Genomic DNA, 18,746 nt, shown 5'->3' with positions numbered 1-18,746 from the left:
AATAAGAAAGGCATAAATACAAGTATGAAAGTGGCCATTGGCTTTAATTACTGTAATTGGTAGAAACAGAATTTTCTGTATTTTGTTATACCTTTAAGATGTCTAAACACTTGTAGCAAATCATGGCAAGTGGTGCATCAGAAATGAAATGGCTGATTAAAATTTATATATTCAATAATATAAATATGATGTTCTAATGACAGGGCCTGAAAATGTACTGATATATGATAATAATAATAAAACTCAGATCAACGAGAAAGCTGAATGGATATCTGTTGATAAGCACAAAATAAAAGAAGTCTTTCTGACATACAAAAATATTAGGACCCAAACATATGAGGGCATACAGTACTTTAAATTTTATCATGTGAAAACAACAAGTTAGGGTATACAGCTTACAATCTGCCACCAAAAACTGTATGCTTTTCATTTTATGCAGCATCTTATTGTGGGCTTGTAAAAGATCAAGTTAAAGGCTGGTCCCATGACATTATGCTAGAAGACTGATGGCAGGTATCCTCCCTTCCAGTAATACTTTTAACAGTCTTGTGATGATCACTAGTCAGCACAACTGCTTTCTGTTACTCCCTTTCATTATATTTATATCCTTTTTATGTGCAGTGTTTGCAAAAAGTAAGTTTGACAGAAATTGGAGGAGTATAAGTGTACATCATGTTCCAATTATCTATTAGCACATATGGATAGCATAATTTTTCTACCTGACTGGGCACATCCGAAACTGATAAAATAATAACACATCATGTTCCCAAAAATGGATATCTGCAGTGTACCTCTACAAGTAAGTCAACAACATCAGAGGGCATCTTCTCAATCAAGATTTCAATGACTCGCAGAATCTCATTCTTGGCTCGTGCCAGGGTGGAGGTGTGCACATTCTGTTGAGACTGAGTGTTGGCAGCAAGAGCGGTGTGCCTATGAACCTGCAAAGAAGGTGGAAAGTAAAGTTAGACAGCCTATATTGCAATTCCTGAAATAGGAAAGTAAAGAGTACTGGTTTATTTACACCACAAGTCAATTGTTGAAATTAAAATAAGAAAACGAAAACTAGAACTGACAAAAGTTAGATTTTTGAATTGACTCACGCTCTATAGTGCCTATAAAAAGTATTCACTGCCTTGAAATTTTTCACATTTTACTGTTACACAAAATTATATCACAGTGGATTTAATTTTGCCTTTTTTGATACTTACTAAAAAAAATCTCTTTAATGTAAAAGTGAAAACAGACATCTGCAAAGTGGTATAAATTAATTATAAATGTAAAACACAAAATAACTGATCATATGAGTATTCATCCCCTTCAAGTTAGTATTTAGCAGGTGCATCTTTGTCAGCCATGCCCGGCTTGAGTCAGTGCGCACAGCTCTTTATAAGCTTTGCACATTTGCCATTTTTTCCATTCTTCTTTGCAAAACTGCTTAAGCTCTGTCAGGTGTCATGGGGACTAGGAGTGAGCAGCCTTGTTTCAAGTCTAGCTGCAAATTATCAAATGGATTGAGATCTGGACCCTGACTTGGCCACTCCAGGACATCAACATTGTTGTTTTTAAGCCATTACTGTGTAGCTTTGGCATTATGCTTGGACACAATGTCTTGCAGGAAAACAAAACTTCTTACAAACTACAGTACATCTAATTTTCCTCCATGATTTCCCTGTATTTTCCTGCATTCATTTTCTCCTCTACCCTCACAAGTTTTCCAGAGGCTGCTCTAGAGAACCATATTTCAATGGGGGACAATGTGTTTTTGAATATGTGCAGTATTTAAACATGGTGTATAGTCAGCCAAACAGCTCAATTTTTGTTTCATCAGGCCATATAACTTTCTTCCAGCTCACTTCAGACAATGGCTTTCTTTTTGCCATCCTACCATTAAGTTGCAATGGGTAAAGTACCCTGGCAATGGTTTTTGTTTCCACAGTCTCTATAATCTCCACTCCTGTAGTCTGCAACTCCTAAGTCTCTTGGTGGTCTCCCTAACTAGTCTTCTTTTTGCAAGATCACTCAGTTTTTGTGGACAACATTTCTGTTTTCTTGTATTCATTCCCTGACTTTTGATTTTTATTCAGCTTCTCACAAGAGTTGTTTGGCATGTTTTTTTGTCTTCATTGTGTTGGTCAGGCCATCATACTGACTCACCAAAAGACAAACTTTCCACATACAGGAGCTTTTATAATACAATCAACTGAAACCCATTCACTATAGATGAGCTAATTATATATGACTTCTAAAATCAACTGGCTGCACCAGTAAGGTCTGTCATTTTAAAGTGGGGGAATACTTATGTGATCAACTATTTTGTGTTTTATATTTGTAATTAATTTGGAATACTTTGCAAAGATCTGTTTTCACTTCAACATTGAAGAGTTTTTTCTGTTAATCAACAACATACTAAATCCAGTGAGATTCAGTGTTATAAAACAATAAAATGTGAAAACCTCCAAAGGGATGACTACTTTTTATAGGAACTGTACGTACATTTATGTAAGCACTAGAGCTCCAGCTATAGGGACTATCGTTTAGTCTGATTACAGTGCCTTATAATGCCCAATCATAAAGTGATTAACAAAACAACTGATCATATATCATTATCAATAGCATGCAGAGAACAGAGAAAAAAATAACAGAGTACAAGGCAGTAGTACACTGACCTCATAGAGCGTATGAAGCTTTTTAACAGAATGGAAGGAGAAGTTTTAGTTGATTCTTTTTTTAAATCTGCTTTAGTCCTTTTCAGAGTTATAGTCAATCAGCAATGGGCATCAGCACAAAGCTTAAACTAATCCTGGACAAGACACCAGTTTTGCAGCAGGTCACATTAACTGTATTTCAGAACATTTGTTGGTATCCAAGGTCAATTTATTGGCTTAATTCATACATTCACCTCTTTTCTGAACCTCCTTATTTTAGAATTTCAAGGAGCTGAAGCCTAACAGGACTGCACTGGCCACAATGCAGGAAGCCAGTTCATCATAGAGCGCACACTCAACTTATACGTAATGGGGCTAATTTTGAGTAACCAGTTAACTTAACCAGTATGCCTTTAAGATGAAGAAGAAAACACAGGAAAACCCAAAAAATACCCACAGAGAAAAAGAGACAGAGAATGAGCAATCTCTGCATAGATCGTGACTGAGACAGGATTCAAAACCAGTCGCCTAGAGCCATGAGACAGCATCAATGCCAAAAATGGTCAAAATGGATTAATGAATGACATCCATTCATTCATTCATTCATCATCTAACCGAATTAACAAATTGACTCCTGGAACCGTAAGCATGCAGGGCTCAAGTTGGCTAAATTCACAATATAACATTCTGAAACCTACACAATCTAATACATGGTCTCAGAGGCCCAAATCCAATCATGGCAGCAATGGGCCCAGGCAGAAAACAGCCCTGGACAAAACACCAGCCCTTAACAGGGCCCACTTACTCACAAAAGGCTACCTCAGAGCCTCCAAATGACTGAACCTGCAGGTCTTTGGGGATGTGGGAGGGAAACCTGAAGAGACTTGTAGAGCATGAACCAGCTTCAGACAGGCATCAACTGGGTATGGGATTCACACCTAGGATGCTGGGTCACTATACCACATTTAGCTTAATTCAAAACATAAAAACTAACCTAACATTAATATCTTTTGGAGCCGAGAGTTAAGAAGCTGCAAACTGGACTCAAGTTCTAGAAATGGCGAAGCAGCAGCAATAGTCAAAAATATTTAAGAAAAAAAAAAAACATAGCCTTTAGATTGAACAAAAGAAGCAAGCCTAAGATAAAGAATTTTACTATCATCAAAAGGATCTATGAAGTTTTTAACGATTAATTACTGAATAACTATTAGTAGACAGGAAACAGACACAAACATCACACTGCCTGGCTGGCTCCTGCACTGTGCCCAGTGACCGGCCATAATAGGCTCTGGTTCATAACCCTGAAATAGATAAAGCAGATAATGGATGAAAATACAATGCTGTCTAAAGGAATGTATATCATAAGAAAGGTTTATTAAGACAATAACCAAAAAAGAACAGCATTGAGAATAAAATGTACAAATAAAAGATGATATTATTAAACATGGAAGACAGAAAGATGGCAATGTAAGGTTTTGTGTTAAAAAAAACACACACACACCCATTTACCCATTTTCAATGATGTAAACTTTTTAGAAAACTTTTCCCCCCTCTTTTCAAAGGTTGATCAGAGCACTGGGAAAAGCTAACGCCATTTTATATCTGAAAGAGACTGTAATCTGAAAATCAATAAACTGCATATAAATCAAATTGTAAAATGAGAGGAACAAAGCACTAAGGGCTCTATTTTTCATACTCCTGTGAAATGCCAGAAACAAAGATAAATGTGTCTAAATGAGATCTTTGTAAAATAATGATTACTTGGAGGAACATTAGAGACGGGTTAACACGTCAGGGTCATACTACATACTGTATGCCAAGTTATATTTATATAAAACAGCACCTGAATATATATCGAGACTGTTCCTTGGCGAGTGTTTAATTGTACATTAATCGGTCTTCGCCTTCTTTCTTTCTGTTTTAGAAGTGTTTTCTGCCATGTTTTCTTTCCCAAGTCCTTAAAGGCATCATAAGGTAGATGGGAAAAAGAACTCTTATAAATGAAACTTTCTTTGCCCTGAAGTGGCTCAGAATGTTTCAGAACTGTTGAAAGGAGAAAAAATATTCTTCTTCCCTTCATTAGTTTTTTTGTAATTTCCACAGTGCTCTGCCTTACACAATGCAATTTGTTTCCAAACAAAAAGGATGAAAAAGAAAAAGCAGAGAATTATTGTTATAAAGAAAAAAAAAGTGTAAGTGATCATTAGAAACAACAGTGAAACAGAAAGCTGAGCGATCAATCTGCTCGGAGCCCTGGAGTGACAGTGTGAACAGTGGGCCCCGTCATTGAACAATAAGAACATTTCCGTGCCCGCTCTTGCTTTATAGATAAGTGATTACTGAAGGGGTCCTCACCTCCTTGGCAATGGTTGTTATGAAGGCTGGTGGTCTGGCCGTGGCAATGAGTGAGAGAGCGTGTCGAGCTGAGCGGGCTGAATCTGCTGCTGGGGTGAGAGGCAGGCCCATTGTCATGCTAAACAGGGATCAGACAAAGGAGGAGGGAAGAAAAAGAGGAAGCATTAAAAATATAGAGTGAAAAGATTAGACACAGCTTATAATGTCAGTTCAAGGTCAATGGGATCACTCAAACAGTTAGAATATAATAGACTCCCAACAATGCCGAATAATTAGGAGTCTGGGTGTTCCAGCCTCAGCTACACAGGCGAAACAATTAAGCGTGAAAATTGAAAATAGTTTGTGCATCTGTCTGAAATGTAAAAAGGGTCTTGTTAACAAATTATCCAGGCTGAGCGCTGAATATGTATCAGGAATCATACAGTGATAGCTTGCATCTTGGCTCCTGTACGGGGAGTAAAATGTTATTTTGACATGCTGCCAAACATTTCAGTGTATTAGCATGATCTGAATCCCGTGTTAATTTAAGACTTCCTTTTACTTCCAAGGTTAAGCATGTTGTACATGAACACTTTAGTCACTTCTCGCTTGCAGTAAACAGAGTCAGGTTAAAACAAAGCACGTATTATCCCAAATACAGAGCTGATAACATATTTAAAATCAACAGTTACTGTATGTGTCACTGATAAGCTTCATTTATCACCGGTATTTACACACAATATAATTCCAGGATTCCATTGCAGCCTCAAGACTCTTTTGTGGATTTCTGCCGTGTTTAAATCTCTAACTGGCTACTGCAAAGTTTAGCATTCTCTGTTTTACATTCCAGTTGTCTACCACTTATTTGAAATTGGTGGTCTTATTCAAGTACAACCCTCACTCCGCTAGTGAGCACCAGGAATTAATCACATGCAGTGCTGATCTCCAGCTAGACTTTACGCACCATCATGGGTCTCTAATCAATTAATCAAACAATTATTATTTTAGAGAGTGTTGATTATAGTGTTCACCATGACAAACACTTTACACAGCAAACAATGATACAAGACTGTCAATTACATATACAATTATAAGTTAAAGTATACAGTAGAGTCAGTGAACAGCCTGAAGAACAGTTTAGTACTGTAAAATCATCAAATTTAATGAGAAAAGGGTTACAATCATGTTGAATAAATTCAAGACAGAAGAAGCGAGTCTTTAAACAAACCACCAATGGAACTGAGCCCAAATATGCTGATTAGTTCTCTCAAAGTTTGCCTTCTTCTTTCTACACCTTCCCGTTGCCTCGCCCTCCTTGAGACCTGATCACTTTAATTTAACACTACCTCTAGGGAGCATCTGAATTGTCACTTGTTCTTCTCCATTATCCGCTGTCACCTAGGTAAGCCAAACACACTTTCATTAGGTAGTTGATTTATCCAGTTCAAGGTGATGAAAAGCAGGAGGATGATGGAAACCAACCCAGGTCAGAGCCATGAATGCATCCTCACTCAGACACAGGGGGTCAATTTAAAATCAACCATTAACCTAACATGCACATGTTTAGGATGTGGGAGAAAAATGAGTTTCTACAACTTTATGATTAATGGGGAAGTAGACTCATTTAGGGTCATAAAGTGTGCCAGTGGTGAGGACTGAACATTTAGACTTTTTATTTACAGTCTAAAGTTTTGGCAATTTAGTCACATACATGTTTTCTGCTGTGGGGAGCTATTATGTGCTCCTATGTATTTGGGTTACACACCTGAGAGGAATTGTCAGAATCCAGTGAAACATTTCAAACTCAGTACTGAGGGCCACGGGATTAAACTGCAGCCAATCTGACAGCTACTACTTTCTTGGAGCCCATGATGGGACCTTTATACATTAGTATGTTTAACAGACTCCTGCAAGGCAACATTTGACTTTCACCCGATATCACTGAAGATCTAGTCTGTTTTCCAAAGAACAGGACTGTATTTACTGTGCTAAGCTTTGTTCAGATCCCTTATTTACTCCAAGTAAGACTGGCTTTCTTGGTGGTCTACTACAGTGAGTAAATGATATTAAACAACTAATTGTGATGTCTGAAAAATAAGAATTTTTTATTGGAAACTGTTATACACAAGTGATCTGGCTTAAAATAACAACAACAACAACAAAAGATTTCAAAAAGACAGTCAGTGTGGCCTTGTGGTTAAGCCTTTGGACCCTCAAACCCTGATGTTTTGGGTTCAGATCCCACTACTGACACGGTGTGACCATAAGCAAGTCACTTCAACTGTCTGTGCTCCAACTGGAAAAAGCCAAAGTGATGTAATCAATTGGATCTCATATGTTGTAATTCACCCTAAATAAAGGTGTCATCCAAAATCATAAATAAATAAATAATTCAGTGGAGTCTACTTAAGAGAGGGGTCAGGTGACAGGTACATATCGGCTTCTGGTAATTAGGTTGGCTGGTTCAAAAAGCGTGATTCAAAAGACAGGGAATCCTAGCTGTGAGTATCTAGTCTGCTAAAGCACATCTGGCAGAGCGTGCAGCTCAGTACAACATACTGTACCTCATAACTGGGCTAAAGAGCAGAAAGCTGCTGGGAACTGGCTAAACTCACTTTGTGCAACTGGAATAATACAAGTGGGAGCACTGGACACCCACTGAGCCAAGGAGTGAACAGGATCTTAGACTGCATTTATAGGAGAAACAAACTATCCACTTCAACACCCATTAAATAGTTGGAGACATTAATGATGTTATCTGGTCCCAATAATAATAAGATACCCAAGAAAATGCTTCACAAATGTACATTGATGTTAATTAGTTATGAACAGTAGCTGAACATGATTTTAACACAGTTAAACACTATGAAAATTTAAAGAACACAATAGATTTAAAATTAAACTTGCAAAATCATTAACTTCTGTATTTATTTAATAAAGCAAATTGCTCTAATTCTTTCACTGCACTATATATAAACAGCCCAATTCCTAATAATGCACGTATTCTTATACAGTTTAGAAAGTTGAACTACAGGAATGACAATGGGTTTTGAAATAAAAACTGAAACACAAAGGATGTAGAATAAAAGCTTGAAAGACAGTGTGGTGTGCAGTAAAGGAGGAGGGGATGAAAGAATAAGAGTTGTAGACAAAAGAAATGTAGAACTAAAACAAACAGGCAGCTTCAAATACCTGAGCTTAACGTTTGAGGCAAAAAGATGGTTTGGAAATAGCAATAAAGGAGCCAGTTACAGGAGGATGGAAATAAGCGAGAGGAGATATAAATGATCAAAGATTGTCAAGAAAAGCTACTTGGCAGTTGAAAATTCAGTGGTGATGCTGTGCAGTGATGAAACTTAAACCATTCCAAAGAAAGTAGAAGAGCTGCACATCACAGCAGAAATCCATGTGCTGTGATGGCTGCTGGGACTCTCTTTAAGACAAAGAAAAACAAATTAGGAAATAGGTAAAATGGCAGGGGCCAAACATACTGTCACTGGAAATAGCATGAAGCGAGTTGGCTATGTTGTACATAGCAGGGAGAATAATCCAGTTAGAACAGCATGGCAGCTGTCAAGAGGAAGGCTGAAGTTTAGATGGGAAGGTGTGGTGGCAAAGTACTGGGTCACAGGGTAGAAGATGCCACAGGTAAGGCTAAAATGCAACAGGGGTTCTGGAGGGCCGACTCCTCTAACAGTGGTAAAGTGGTTGTAAGTAAAAGAAGATATTATAGAGCTGGAAAAAAGGCAGGTTAAAAGATTTTCACTTTATCCCACAGTAAGTAAGCTGAACCTCCACTATTGCAATTGCCACCTCCTTAGTTCCAACACCACACCTATAAAGACATTTACTGCACAAATGATCCCAGGTCTATTTAATTTATAGCAAGCCAGACTTTTTATTGAGAGGTTCAGCTCATCTGATTTCCTTGAAGCTCTCTTTCCCTGGTAATTTTACTTCTCACTGAACATACACGTGACTCACACTGACTGGTGTAGAATGAAAGCACAGCCTTGCCCTCTTCTCTTCAGATAATAAGCAACAAAGGCCCAAAACCCAAGGTGCACCTGCTGCTCCCTACTGAGAAGGTCAGGCCACCGATTCATCCTGCTCCATCTTAAAACAGCTGACTTCCTGGTTCTTCTTTGCCTGCCGCCCTTAAGTCTTCCTTTTATAGAGCGGGGGAACAGGGCCTGACCTGAAAATGACTCAGAGATCACCATAACAACTACCATTCTTTGCCTGTAAAGAAAAGATACCACACTGTGCCGCAAAGTGTAAAAAGTTGCTCTGTGTCTGTTGATAGCATAGTATAGCAAATGGATTAAGGCAGTGGAGACGAATCCTTACCATGAAGGGCTGCAACAACTTCAGGATTTTGTTCCAGCAAATTTCTAAATTTAATGTCAATGATTTTCTTACCTGAATGCTTCACTTAAACAGACTCAACACCATAGCTTACTTCTTAGAAATTAATAACGATGCAAAATTTAACTTCATTTAGAAACCTAGAAAGACATTTACTGCCCCTCCTGACCATTGTGCACAGGAGTCTCAACCTATTTTCATTTGCTTATTAAGAACATTGTGCTTTTGTTTTTTTTTTATTACCAGAAGGCAATGAACCATGAGTCACAAAAAAGGAAAATAGCTAATCAGACAGATGCTGTTTTCATCTGTATATGTGTTTATCATTAAAAAAATCTGAGGGACTGAGGAACTCTAACTGTCCCCAGTCAACTTTGCCAAATTTTCTGTAAAATTAAAAAAAAAAAACTTGGATGGAATTTCTAATGCGGAAGAATGATAATAGCTACAAGATGCAGAATACTGTAAATAATCTAAGGGCATCCTTAAAATTATTTGGACACAAATAAAATGACTAATAAATATGTCTAGCTCTCCAGAACCAGGACTCTCCATTCTTGATATGGGGCGTGTTTCTAAAGCTCAGCTTGGAATTCAATGAAATTATTCATGCAAAGCACTGTATATAGTGTTTTGTCAGCAAGTTGGCAAATAAACTTATGAGCAAAAACCAGAAGATGCATGTAAAAAACAAAAAAAAAGACAAAAAAGATATAAAATGAAATGAAACTGAAGCTCGATATGAGAGACAATAATCAAGGTTAAGAGAACAAAAGGGTGAAAACCAAAAGTGAGAAAAGAGCACAAAAATAAACTTTGAATACTTCAGAGATTTGCTATCCACAGATCGGATACGGATTTGCACTCGTAACTGTCCTTTAATACTGTCACGTCAATTACACATAGGTCTTGACCTCAGAAGCCACACCCCTAGCAAATCTGGAAGAGGAACCAATGAGGGAAGTAAACAACGGCGGCCTTTGAGGAACCAATATCATACTAAATTGTGACAGTCTCCATCTGATTTTTTATATTATCGTAAAGTTTTCACCACATATTTAGCAAGAAATCCAAAGAATTCCAATATCATAAGGAGAAAATACATCAAAAGCTTAAAGCTATTTCATTTATTTAGTGACCGAGGTAATGATACATGAAAATTTTAGGTGTGCAAATGTATCCAGTGAACTAAATTCAATTATAATAGGATTAGCTGTTTGAATATACTGGGTAACAAAGTGGCCTAATTTAGGTCAGCCCCACCCAATATAAAACTACCTTACGTACGGACTGAAGTTGTTAGCCATGGTGTCTACAAGCACATCAAGCCACAATGAAAAGAATTCTCTGAAAACTAATAAAATATGTTCATGGGTCTCCACCTAGAAAAAGTAACAATGCAAGGCTCTGGGGTATCTCAAAAGTAGATGGTCATAGTGACTGTCCAGTTTTTCTGCCAAAATCTCTTTTCCTATGAGTAAGGCATAAAAGATTCCATGATGTCACAAACAACATAATGTTTCCCATAACTATAAAATTAAGCAACAGGCCACTTCTCCAAAGGTTTCTGCTGCCACTACTACTGCTGCACATGTGATTATGTGGATGGCTGTCTGCCAGCCATGCAGATTAGGTGGCCTCAGATTTTACCATACAAGGTGGCAAAGCACCCAATAAAAGAAGAGCTCCACAGTGTACCTGCAGAAGTTCATGGGCGCAACTGGAGAAATGTGAGCTGTCCTCGGACTTCTGAGGAAGCAGAGGTGCTGATCATTATTTCTGACAAGAGCGGAAGTGTATTATTCCCACTTCAGTTTGTTTGTGAAATTTACAGCTTCTCACTCTGTAAACACCATCCTAACTGATGTAGGTGCAAGTGTCATTGGCCTTCTGTTTATGACCAAGCTCCTTAGTTTTTTTGGCGTTAAGGGTTTGATTGTTGTCCTGGAACCACTGATTCAGAAAATAAACCCCATTTTCTGTAAGCCACCTCATCACTGTTGCTGTAAAGGCCTATGACGGTGATGTCATCAGTAAATTTAATGATGGTGTTGGTGCTGTGTATGGAGACACGCAAAACAGTCTACCCTGTGGAGCGCCTGTATTGAGGGTCAGTGTGGAAGAAGTGATGCTGCCAACCTGCACATGTTAGTGAAAAATGAAATTGCAGGCGGTGGTACTAAGTCCTTAGTTTGAATAGTTTGGTGAACAGCTTTGCTGGTACAACAGTATTAAATGCTGAGCTATTCTCTATAAACAGGAGTCTGGCATAGTAACTTGCATCATCCAATTGTGCCAGCCTGGTAATAAGTGAAAGGGATATGACATTCTCTGTTTACCAGCTGTGAAAATATTATTGTCTACTTCTTTTGCATTCATAAACTTAATATATAATGAAGTGCATAAAAGTATTCACAGATGCCTTCTCAGATGGCTATGACAACTTGCTTTGGAAGCAGCAACACATTTCAATTGGGTTGTAAAAGTAAAACTTACATAGAAAACTGATCATATATAGTCTTTAAAAGTACTCCCTTTTTCCTTAGGTATACAATTTAATGTTAGCTACTCTCTGTGCAGCAGTTATAGCCTTTGATGGTATATTAGACCAAGTTTTCATATTTTCAAAATTTTATTGTTTGTCCAGTTTTCCTTACCAAATTGCTCTTTTTGCTGCAGGTTACTTGGGGATCAATCTTACGTTTATGTGATAGATTTTAAGAGTCTCTCTAGCTTTGTATTTAAGGGTCATTGTCTAACTGAAATACTGTATGAACTGATGTCCCAATTTCAGGCTTTCAGTAGACAGGACAATGTTTAGCTCTAGTTTTTCTCTGTAGTTTGCTCCATCCACTAAACCCTCTACTCTGACAAGCCCAGCACCATCGCACTTCGCTTGTCCTGTAAGTGACGAACGGTGCTCTTTTTTTGCCACAATTCCACTTCACGTAAGCTTTTTAACAACCTTTGTATGCTGTGTTTTTTGGAGACAAATAAAAAAGTAATTTTTGGGGTAACTGCATTTGAGTACTTGCACAGAAATGAACACATAAAATGTACCGTATCAAGACTTTTGATTCAATATCTCAATGGAGTCACTTCCTTCCTGGTATGTTACATGGAGCTGGGCAAATCTAAAAATCCTTTATTTGAGGGGAAAAAACAGGCGAAAATTAATTACAAAACCTAGAAAATTAAGCCACACACTTTGTTTTGGTTGTTCAGCCTTCATAAGATGTGCCCTTGAGGGAAGACTTCAGATAAAATATTTGAGTAAATGGGGATGGGGAAGATAGAAGGGATAGGAATGACAGAACACCAAAATGATTGCTAAAGGTGGCCATCTGAAAAGATAAATGGTGAGGCAACAGTGCTGGGTGCATTTAAGAGTCATTTTTTGGACATTTTAGTTTCCTTGGTGTGTTTGAACCCTAGTAACATAACATAATCACAGAGATGAATTTGGCCATATTTGAAACATTCCGATAGCTCATGTTTCCTGAAATAATCTACGAAAGGTCTAATTTCTCCGGTGCAAATAGCAAGACTGTTTAAGGGGAGCGAGCAAGCAAGTGGTCTCCTAGTAGATATGAAATGAAGTAGCAGAGAAAAGTTATTACTAGTATGAAATCATATGAAAAAATAAAACCTGTTTAACATTGTTTGTTCTCTAAGGTTAAATTAAATTAATTATAGGGCCTAGGGAGGACCAGATGATTAAAAGTGACCTATGGAAATATAAAACCATAAACTAGAAAGGATGCACTTACTTTTTCACATGTCTATAGTTAGAAATCATACATCAGTTTCTGTTGCATTAATATGGTCTGGATTTTGTGTATGATGCACACGTGCCAAAATTTGCTACAAGAATCACTAATTTCTGATCGCATGCCTCTACTCATTGGTTTAAAAACAGAAACAGACACATAGTGGCCCATACATATCAAAAATGTCTTTTGACTTCTTTCCCATAAAAAGTTGCTTGGGTGTCACCATTGGGGAAAGAAGGAAAGTGGAAATTCAGCCTTAACTTGTAATAAATTGTCTTTTATAACTGAAAAGTGACCATTGTTTGCATGATGAAGAATGCCAACTTCAGGCATCTAACTAAAACAGCATAACAAAATTGGAGAACCATGAAAATGAAATAAACATTTCTTCATAAAGTCAATCAATAAATGCATGCTGTCGATACTGAAAATAAATTGCTTATATACAATGCTACATTCAGAAATCATTTTTCTTGCTGTGTAATATTTCTAATAAGAGACAGCCCTTTAAACAGCCTCACTTAAACAAATATCTGAGTAGGCTACAGTTAAAATAAGTCTGTCCAGAAACTGAGCAGTAAAGCTAAATTACTATTAGCTGATATAAAGCCCACTATCAGATGCCAGAAAGTTATTCTAATAATTTATCACCACTGAATTCTTTATTGCTGATTGAATATGCAAAAATGGCACTTTATACACACTGGGAAACAATGCTTGTTTGTTTTACTGTTCATCATACAGAAACCTGTAAATGAAATGAGACAACTTCTTAATATTTAACAGTATACAATCGAATTTTGAATAAAATAAGTTTTTCCAAAAAAAAAAGTAATGTTGAAATATCATGTATGAATAAATATGTATGCAGTAAACATTTTTATAAATTACAGTTGTGCGCGTATACAATTTTAGTATTAGTAAAAGTTTCAAATGTGTTTTTGTCTTTGTATTAACAACTAGATTGTCCTTTTCTATAACTTGCAAAATTCATTAGAATGTATTTGTTAAAAATGTGACATGCCCCTGCAATGTTGTTCCTCAGTTAATGCAATTAACAGCCCCAACCGTACAAAGATCTTTAATTTTAATTATGACAAAAATATAGCTTTTTGCCTGTTTATGAGCTTTTTTGAAAGTTCTGAAAAAACATTAATTTGACAGGAGTTTTAAACATTCTTCAGTACTAAAACAATTATTTGTGATCATTTGGCTGAGGTAAATCAGGCTTAAAAATATTTATTCTTAAAAATAATGAGAAATGAAGGCCAGCAGAGGCTTATTTCCTTCAGATTCATCCTGGATTTTGTTTTTTTTTCTCCTATGTTATCACCCAGACATAGATACTCTAAGAATAAAATCTATTACAACATCATTTACAGAAAAAAACAGTTTTACTGTTTTGTCATTTAAGATTATCTGTGTGCTTTATTTTTGGACATCTGCTTTAACAATATTATAATTATAATTATATAAGTATCATATTTTCATAGTTATATAAAACATATAATAATATTTACCTAAACATAATCTTCATTCAGTGTATGAACAGTACCATTTAACTTTATTATTATAATTGCCATTAGATTTAAGTATTTTTTTTATAATAGTTAATTTAGGGAGATAATTTAAATGAGTGACTCCACTATTGTAAGTGCTAATAACACAGTAATCTAGAAATACGGCATAAAAAAATTAATTGATTCTTGAATGAAATTTTAGTGAAGCACAGATTTAAATACACATTGATTTTGTTTGTGGATAAATATCCAGGTATACTAACAACAATAGTTTCTGCCCTTTAATTCAAATTATGTACTGTACTTTGCTGGAAGAAATCGGACCATTACATGAAGAAGAAAAAAAAAAATAAAAACAACTTTTTGTTTTTGACTTAAATATTAAGGTCTGACTTGATCTGTCTTACTTTTAGGCTTTACATCATCAAGAGCCGATATTTTAATAAAGATTTTAAAAATGTATTCAACCTTTCAACTGTTCTGGTTTGTTTCCCACTCTCCTTCTAGGATAAGCTCTGGGCCCCTGCAACCCTGAATCAGATTAGTCTGACTTGAGAACGGATTTGAACATGAGCATATAATATATAGACGATATAGAAAAACACATAAGTTTATTTTATATATATATAGGATATAATACTATTACACCAATACTATATTTATACTACATTCTTGCATTTCTATGGGTCATGTTTTTAATGTTAACTTCAATTAGGTGAATTCATACAGCGTATACAAAAGGAAATGTGTTATGTAAAGTTTTAATCATAACAAAAAAATACATGACATCGAACTATCCAAGACATCTATTAAAACAGAAATGGTTTAGCTTTGAATAAAATAACTATTTTATGCTGAATTTTATTTATTGCAAAATTTACCAAAATTATTTTCTTTAAAATCTAAATCACTAAGTCACTGGTGCAAATGAGCAAAGTTGGGAAGCACTGATAAAAATGAAGCTGTTACTAATATATTGTACAGTATATTACCTTTCATAACACAGCTTCTTCAATCACATCCAATGCAACAAATTGTACATAATATCTGTTGCATGGGGTAAACGACACTAAAATTCAAAAAGAGAAAGTCTCATGGTTTTGTCAATGAAAATGCTGTTTCAGAAAGCACTCTTGCGGCCTTGCAGCCTTATTTTTGCTATAATTATAGTAACCAGACACAATATTTACCCTTCAATAAACTGCTGCTGTCTTGTTTTAGCTTTGTGAGATATATATGACCAATATCCAACAGAAAATGTTAATTTATAATAAAATGCTTTTAACCCCATTATCCAGTTGGTAGTTCTAATTAAATTTTAAGTTTCTACAAGGATGAAATGAATGTCTTAATGTTCTAAATACTGATTATTAATATTTTTGCTGCATACATTTTTAAAAGAAAAATATTAACCACATGCCATAACCTTCTTGTATTGTTTCTAAAAACTGAACAAACACATATATATTATTGACTCAAGTAAAATAAAAGTAGTGCAAGGAAGAGGACTTGTTTTGGATCAGAATGAATGTGTTTAGTTTTCTATAAATTATATTAATACTTCCAGGTCATTTTGATTCACATTACATTCCTGCAGTAATATTTACCAAAACTAAATTTGAACAACCCAAGTTTACCTGAAAAAAATAAAAATTACGAATTTTAAAAAAATGCAAAGAGGTTACTTGACAGACTTTATAGATAAAAGCTTTTTTGGGGTTTACCATGGTCTACAACGATATTTTCTGTCTTTTCCCTAACTAATGCTCCATTTAATGTAGTTAGGCTTGACTTTAAATTACAAGGTAATACATTTTAAATGAAAGAACTACCCAAATGGGTCTTAAATAAAGGCCTTTTCAGAAGCTGTCTAGTTCTCTGGTGCCGGCATCTAAGATTTCTTCCCGTCTCTCTCCTCTCATGAAGCTGCATGGCACAGCCAAACATTTTTTCATGCTAACATAAACAGCTGCCAATCATTCCAGTTTAATATATTGAGGCTGGTAATGTAGTTGTTTGGAGTCACCTTCATTCAGTACTGCTAAATACTGAAGAGATTCAGTTAGCTAAAAAATCAATAGTAATTAATAAGCTAAATCATCCATATTTCCTATTATTCAAAAATCAAAGCTCAAAAGAGCATTCGATAATTCATTTTTTATTTCTTCCAAATATTTGAACATTTGTCTGGAGTCTAAATAATCATAGGTGTTAACAAATATAATATTACTTTATGTTTAAAATCTTCTAGCGTACAAGAGCTACGGACTTATTCTCTTTCAGGGCCTGTTGCCTTTACAGTGTCCTTCATCGGCTGATACAGCACTGACTGGAGGAAGCACTTTCATCTGTCACAAAATCATCTTCCACCTAAATGTTAATGCAGTTGTGAAAATAAATCAGCCTGTGGAAAGGGAACAGGTGGATGCGGGCAGCTTTGGGAAAAGGAAATCCAATGGCAAATGCTTTGTATGTCATTACTGGTAAGAATGTAAAGTAAACCCAGAAGGGAAAAACCTAAAACACTAAAAAAAATGGCACACACTCAAATGTGGGAAACGAACAGAAACTGCACTACTGCATTCAGTAACTGGCAAAAAAAAAGAAAAAAAGAAATGAATTATATCTTAAGTTAACATTTACCAAATCAGAATTCCAGTAATCTGCTAAGTAAATATATTTCATTGTTATAGAAAAGGAATAAACTCAGTGATTTATATGTGTCTGTATTAGTACTGTGCAGGGATCTTTTTTTACATTTTTATAGCAATTTAAATAAAATTAATTTATGATTATAAGTGCAAAGATTTAAAATGTTTTAGCAGGATTTTTCAAATTTTTAGCTGAATGTACATTATTTCTACATCAGACAAAATTTGATCATTTAATAATACACAATAATACCCTATTTTAACAAAGACACAGATTAAAGAGAAATCAAAACACAGTATTATATCAAAACCCTTTTCCTAATCTTTAATTCTAAAAATAAAAATCAATGCCCAAGTTAAATTTCCCCAAGCAAACACTTTTACTATGAAGCTACTTTTAAAATGTTTTTAAAATGATATGTGCACTAATGTAACACTTACTCATTTCAAAAACTACTACAGACAAGACAACAATCAGGCTAAAAACCACAATTTAAAAAAGAAAATTCTACTCAGATCTTAAGAAAATCTCTTAAATCACAACAAAAATAAAACAATATACAAACAAATCTGTAAACAAATGAACTAAAATACAATCTACATATGAATAAAGATAGTCAACTATAATCAAACTCCAACTCCACCACTGCTATGAAATGAGGAAACACAGTCCTTACAGCATATTCATAGTAGATTATATATAATATGTACATAATATTAATAATAAATAATAATATTATAAATATATATATATATATATATATATATATATATATATATATATATATATATATATATATATATATATATATATATATATATAAATAAACAGAGCTTTGTGTAATATTAATAAAAACTAAAGCTAAAAACAAACTAAAGGTCAGTATAACATTAACATAAGAGGTGTAAAATAGACACCATCTAAGTTAGAAAACAATAATCTTTTAAATGCATTCTGCAGCAAAATTAAGTCCACATCATACAAAGAAGATTTCAGTAAATGATTGATGGATATAAATAATACATATCAATATGCATACTGTGAAGCAGTCTTTGTAACGCTATATTTTTTCTTCCACTAACATTTTTAAGTACCATTTAAATAATCATTATTTTTGTGTTCCACAAATAAACAGATAAAAAATGAAATACAATATAAAAATATCTATAAACAATTGTATCCTGATATTTTAAATCAAGTTCAATAAAGGTGTGATCCAGATATACAACAATAATCATATTAATAAAATCACAAATGCTCCAAAATCAGAGGTTCATGATTACAGTTACAAATATATAAAGTTGAACTAGAAATACAAATTACCAGTATATGAAACAATGACAAGCAATATTAATACAAGCTGCAATATGGTTTTATTTTCAGTTCCCTAATTATAAGATGCGAACCACACACAAAAATATTGGGTGCCGTTTGGTTTTATTGATTTAAAT

General features: G+C 35.0%; 1 protein-coding gene across 6 annotated transcripts in view; it reads right to left on the bottom strand.

Moving 5' to 3' along the window:
- Window positions 1–18,746, bottom strand: part of LOC114652243 (WD repeat-containing protein 7) — a 535,548-nt gene that overhangs the window by 95,187 nt on the left and 421,615 nt on the right. For all 6 annotated transcript variants that reach the window (XM_028802521.2, XM_051928322.1, XM_028802524.2 and 3 more), the window contains 2 exons: window positions 5,004–5,121; window positions 792–941 (listed from right to left, as the gene is read on the bottom strand). In XM_028802521.2, the coding sequence (XP_028658354.1) occupies window positions 792–941; window positions 5,004–5,121 (268 nt within the window). The remainder of the gene's footprint in view (window positions 1–791; window positions 942–5,003; window positions 5,122–18,746) is intronic.

Source organism: Erpetoichthys calabaricus, chromosome 5 (assembly GCF_900747795.2).
Source record: "Erpetoichthys calabaricus chromosome 5, fErpCal1.3, whole genome shotgun sequence".
Lineage (NCBI taxonomy): Eukaryota > Metazoa > Chordata > Cladistia > Polypteriformes > Polypteridae > Erpetoichthys > Erpetoichthys calabaricus.
The sequence above is the reverse complement of the archived record's forward strand: the minus strand, read 5'-3'. Positions and strand labels throughout refer to the sequence as shown.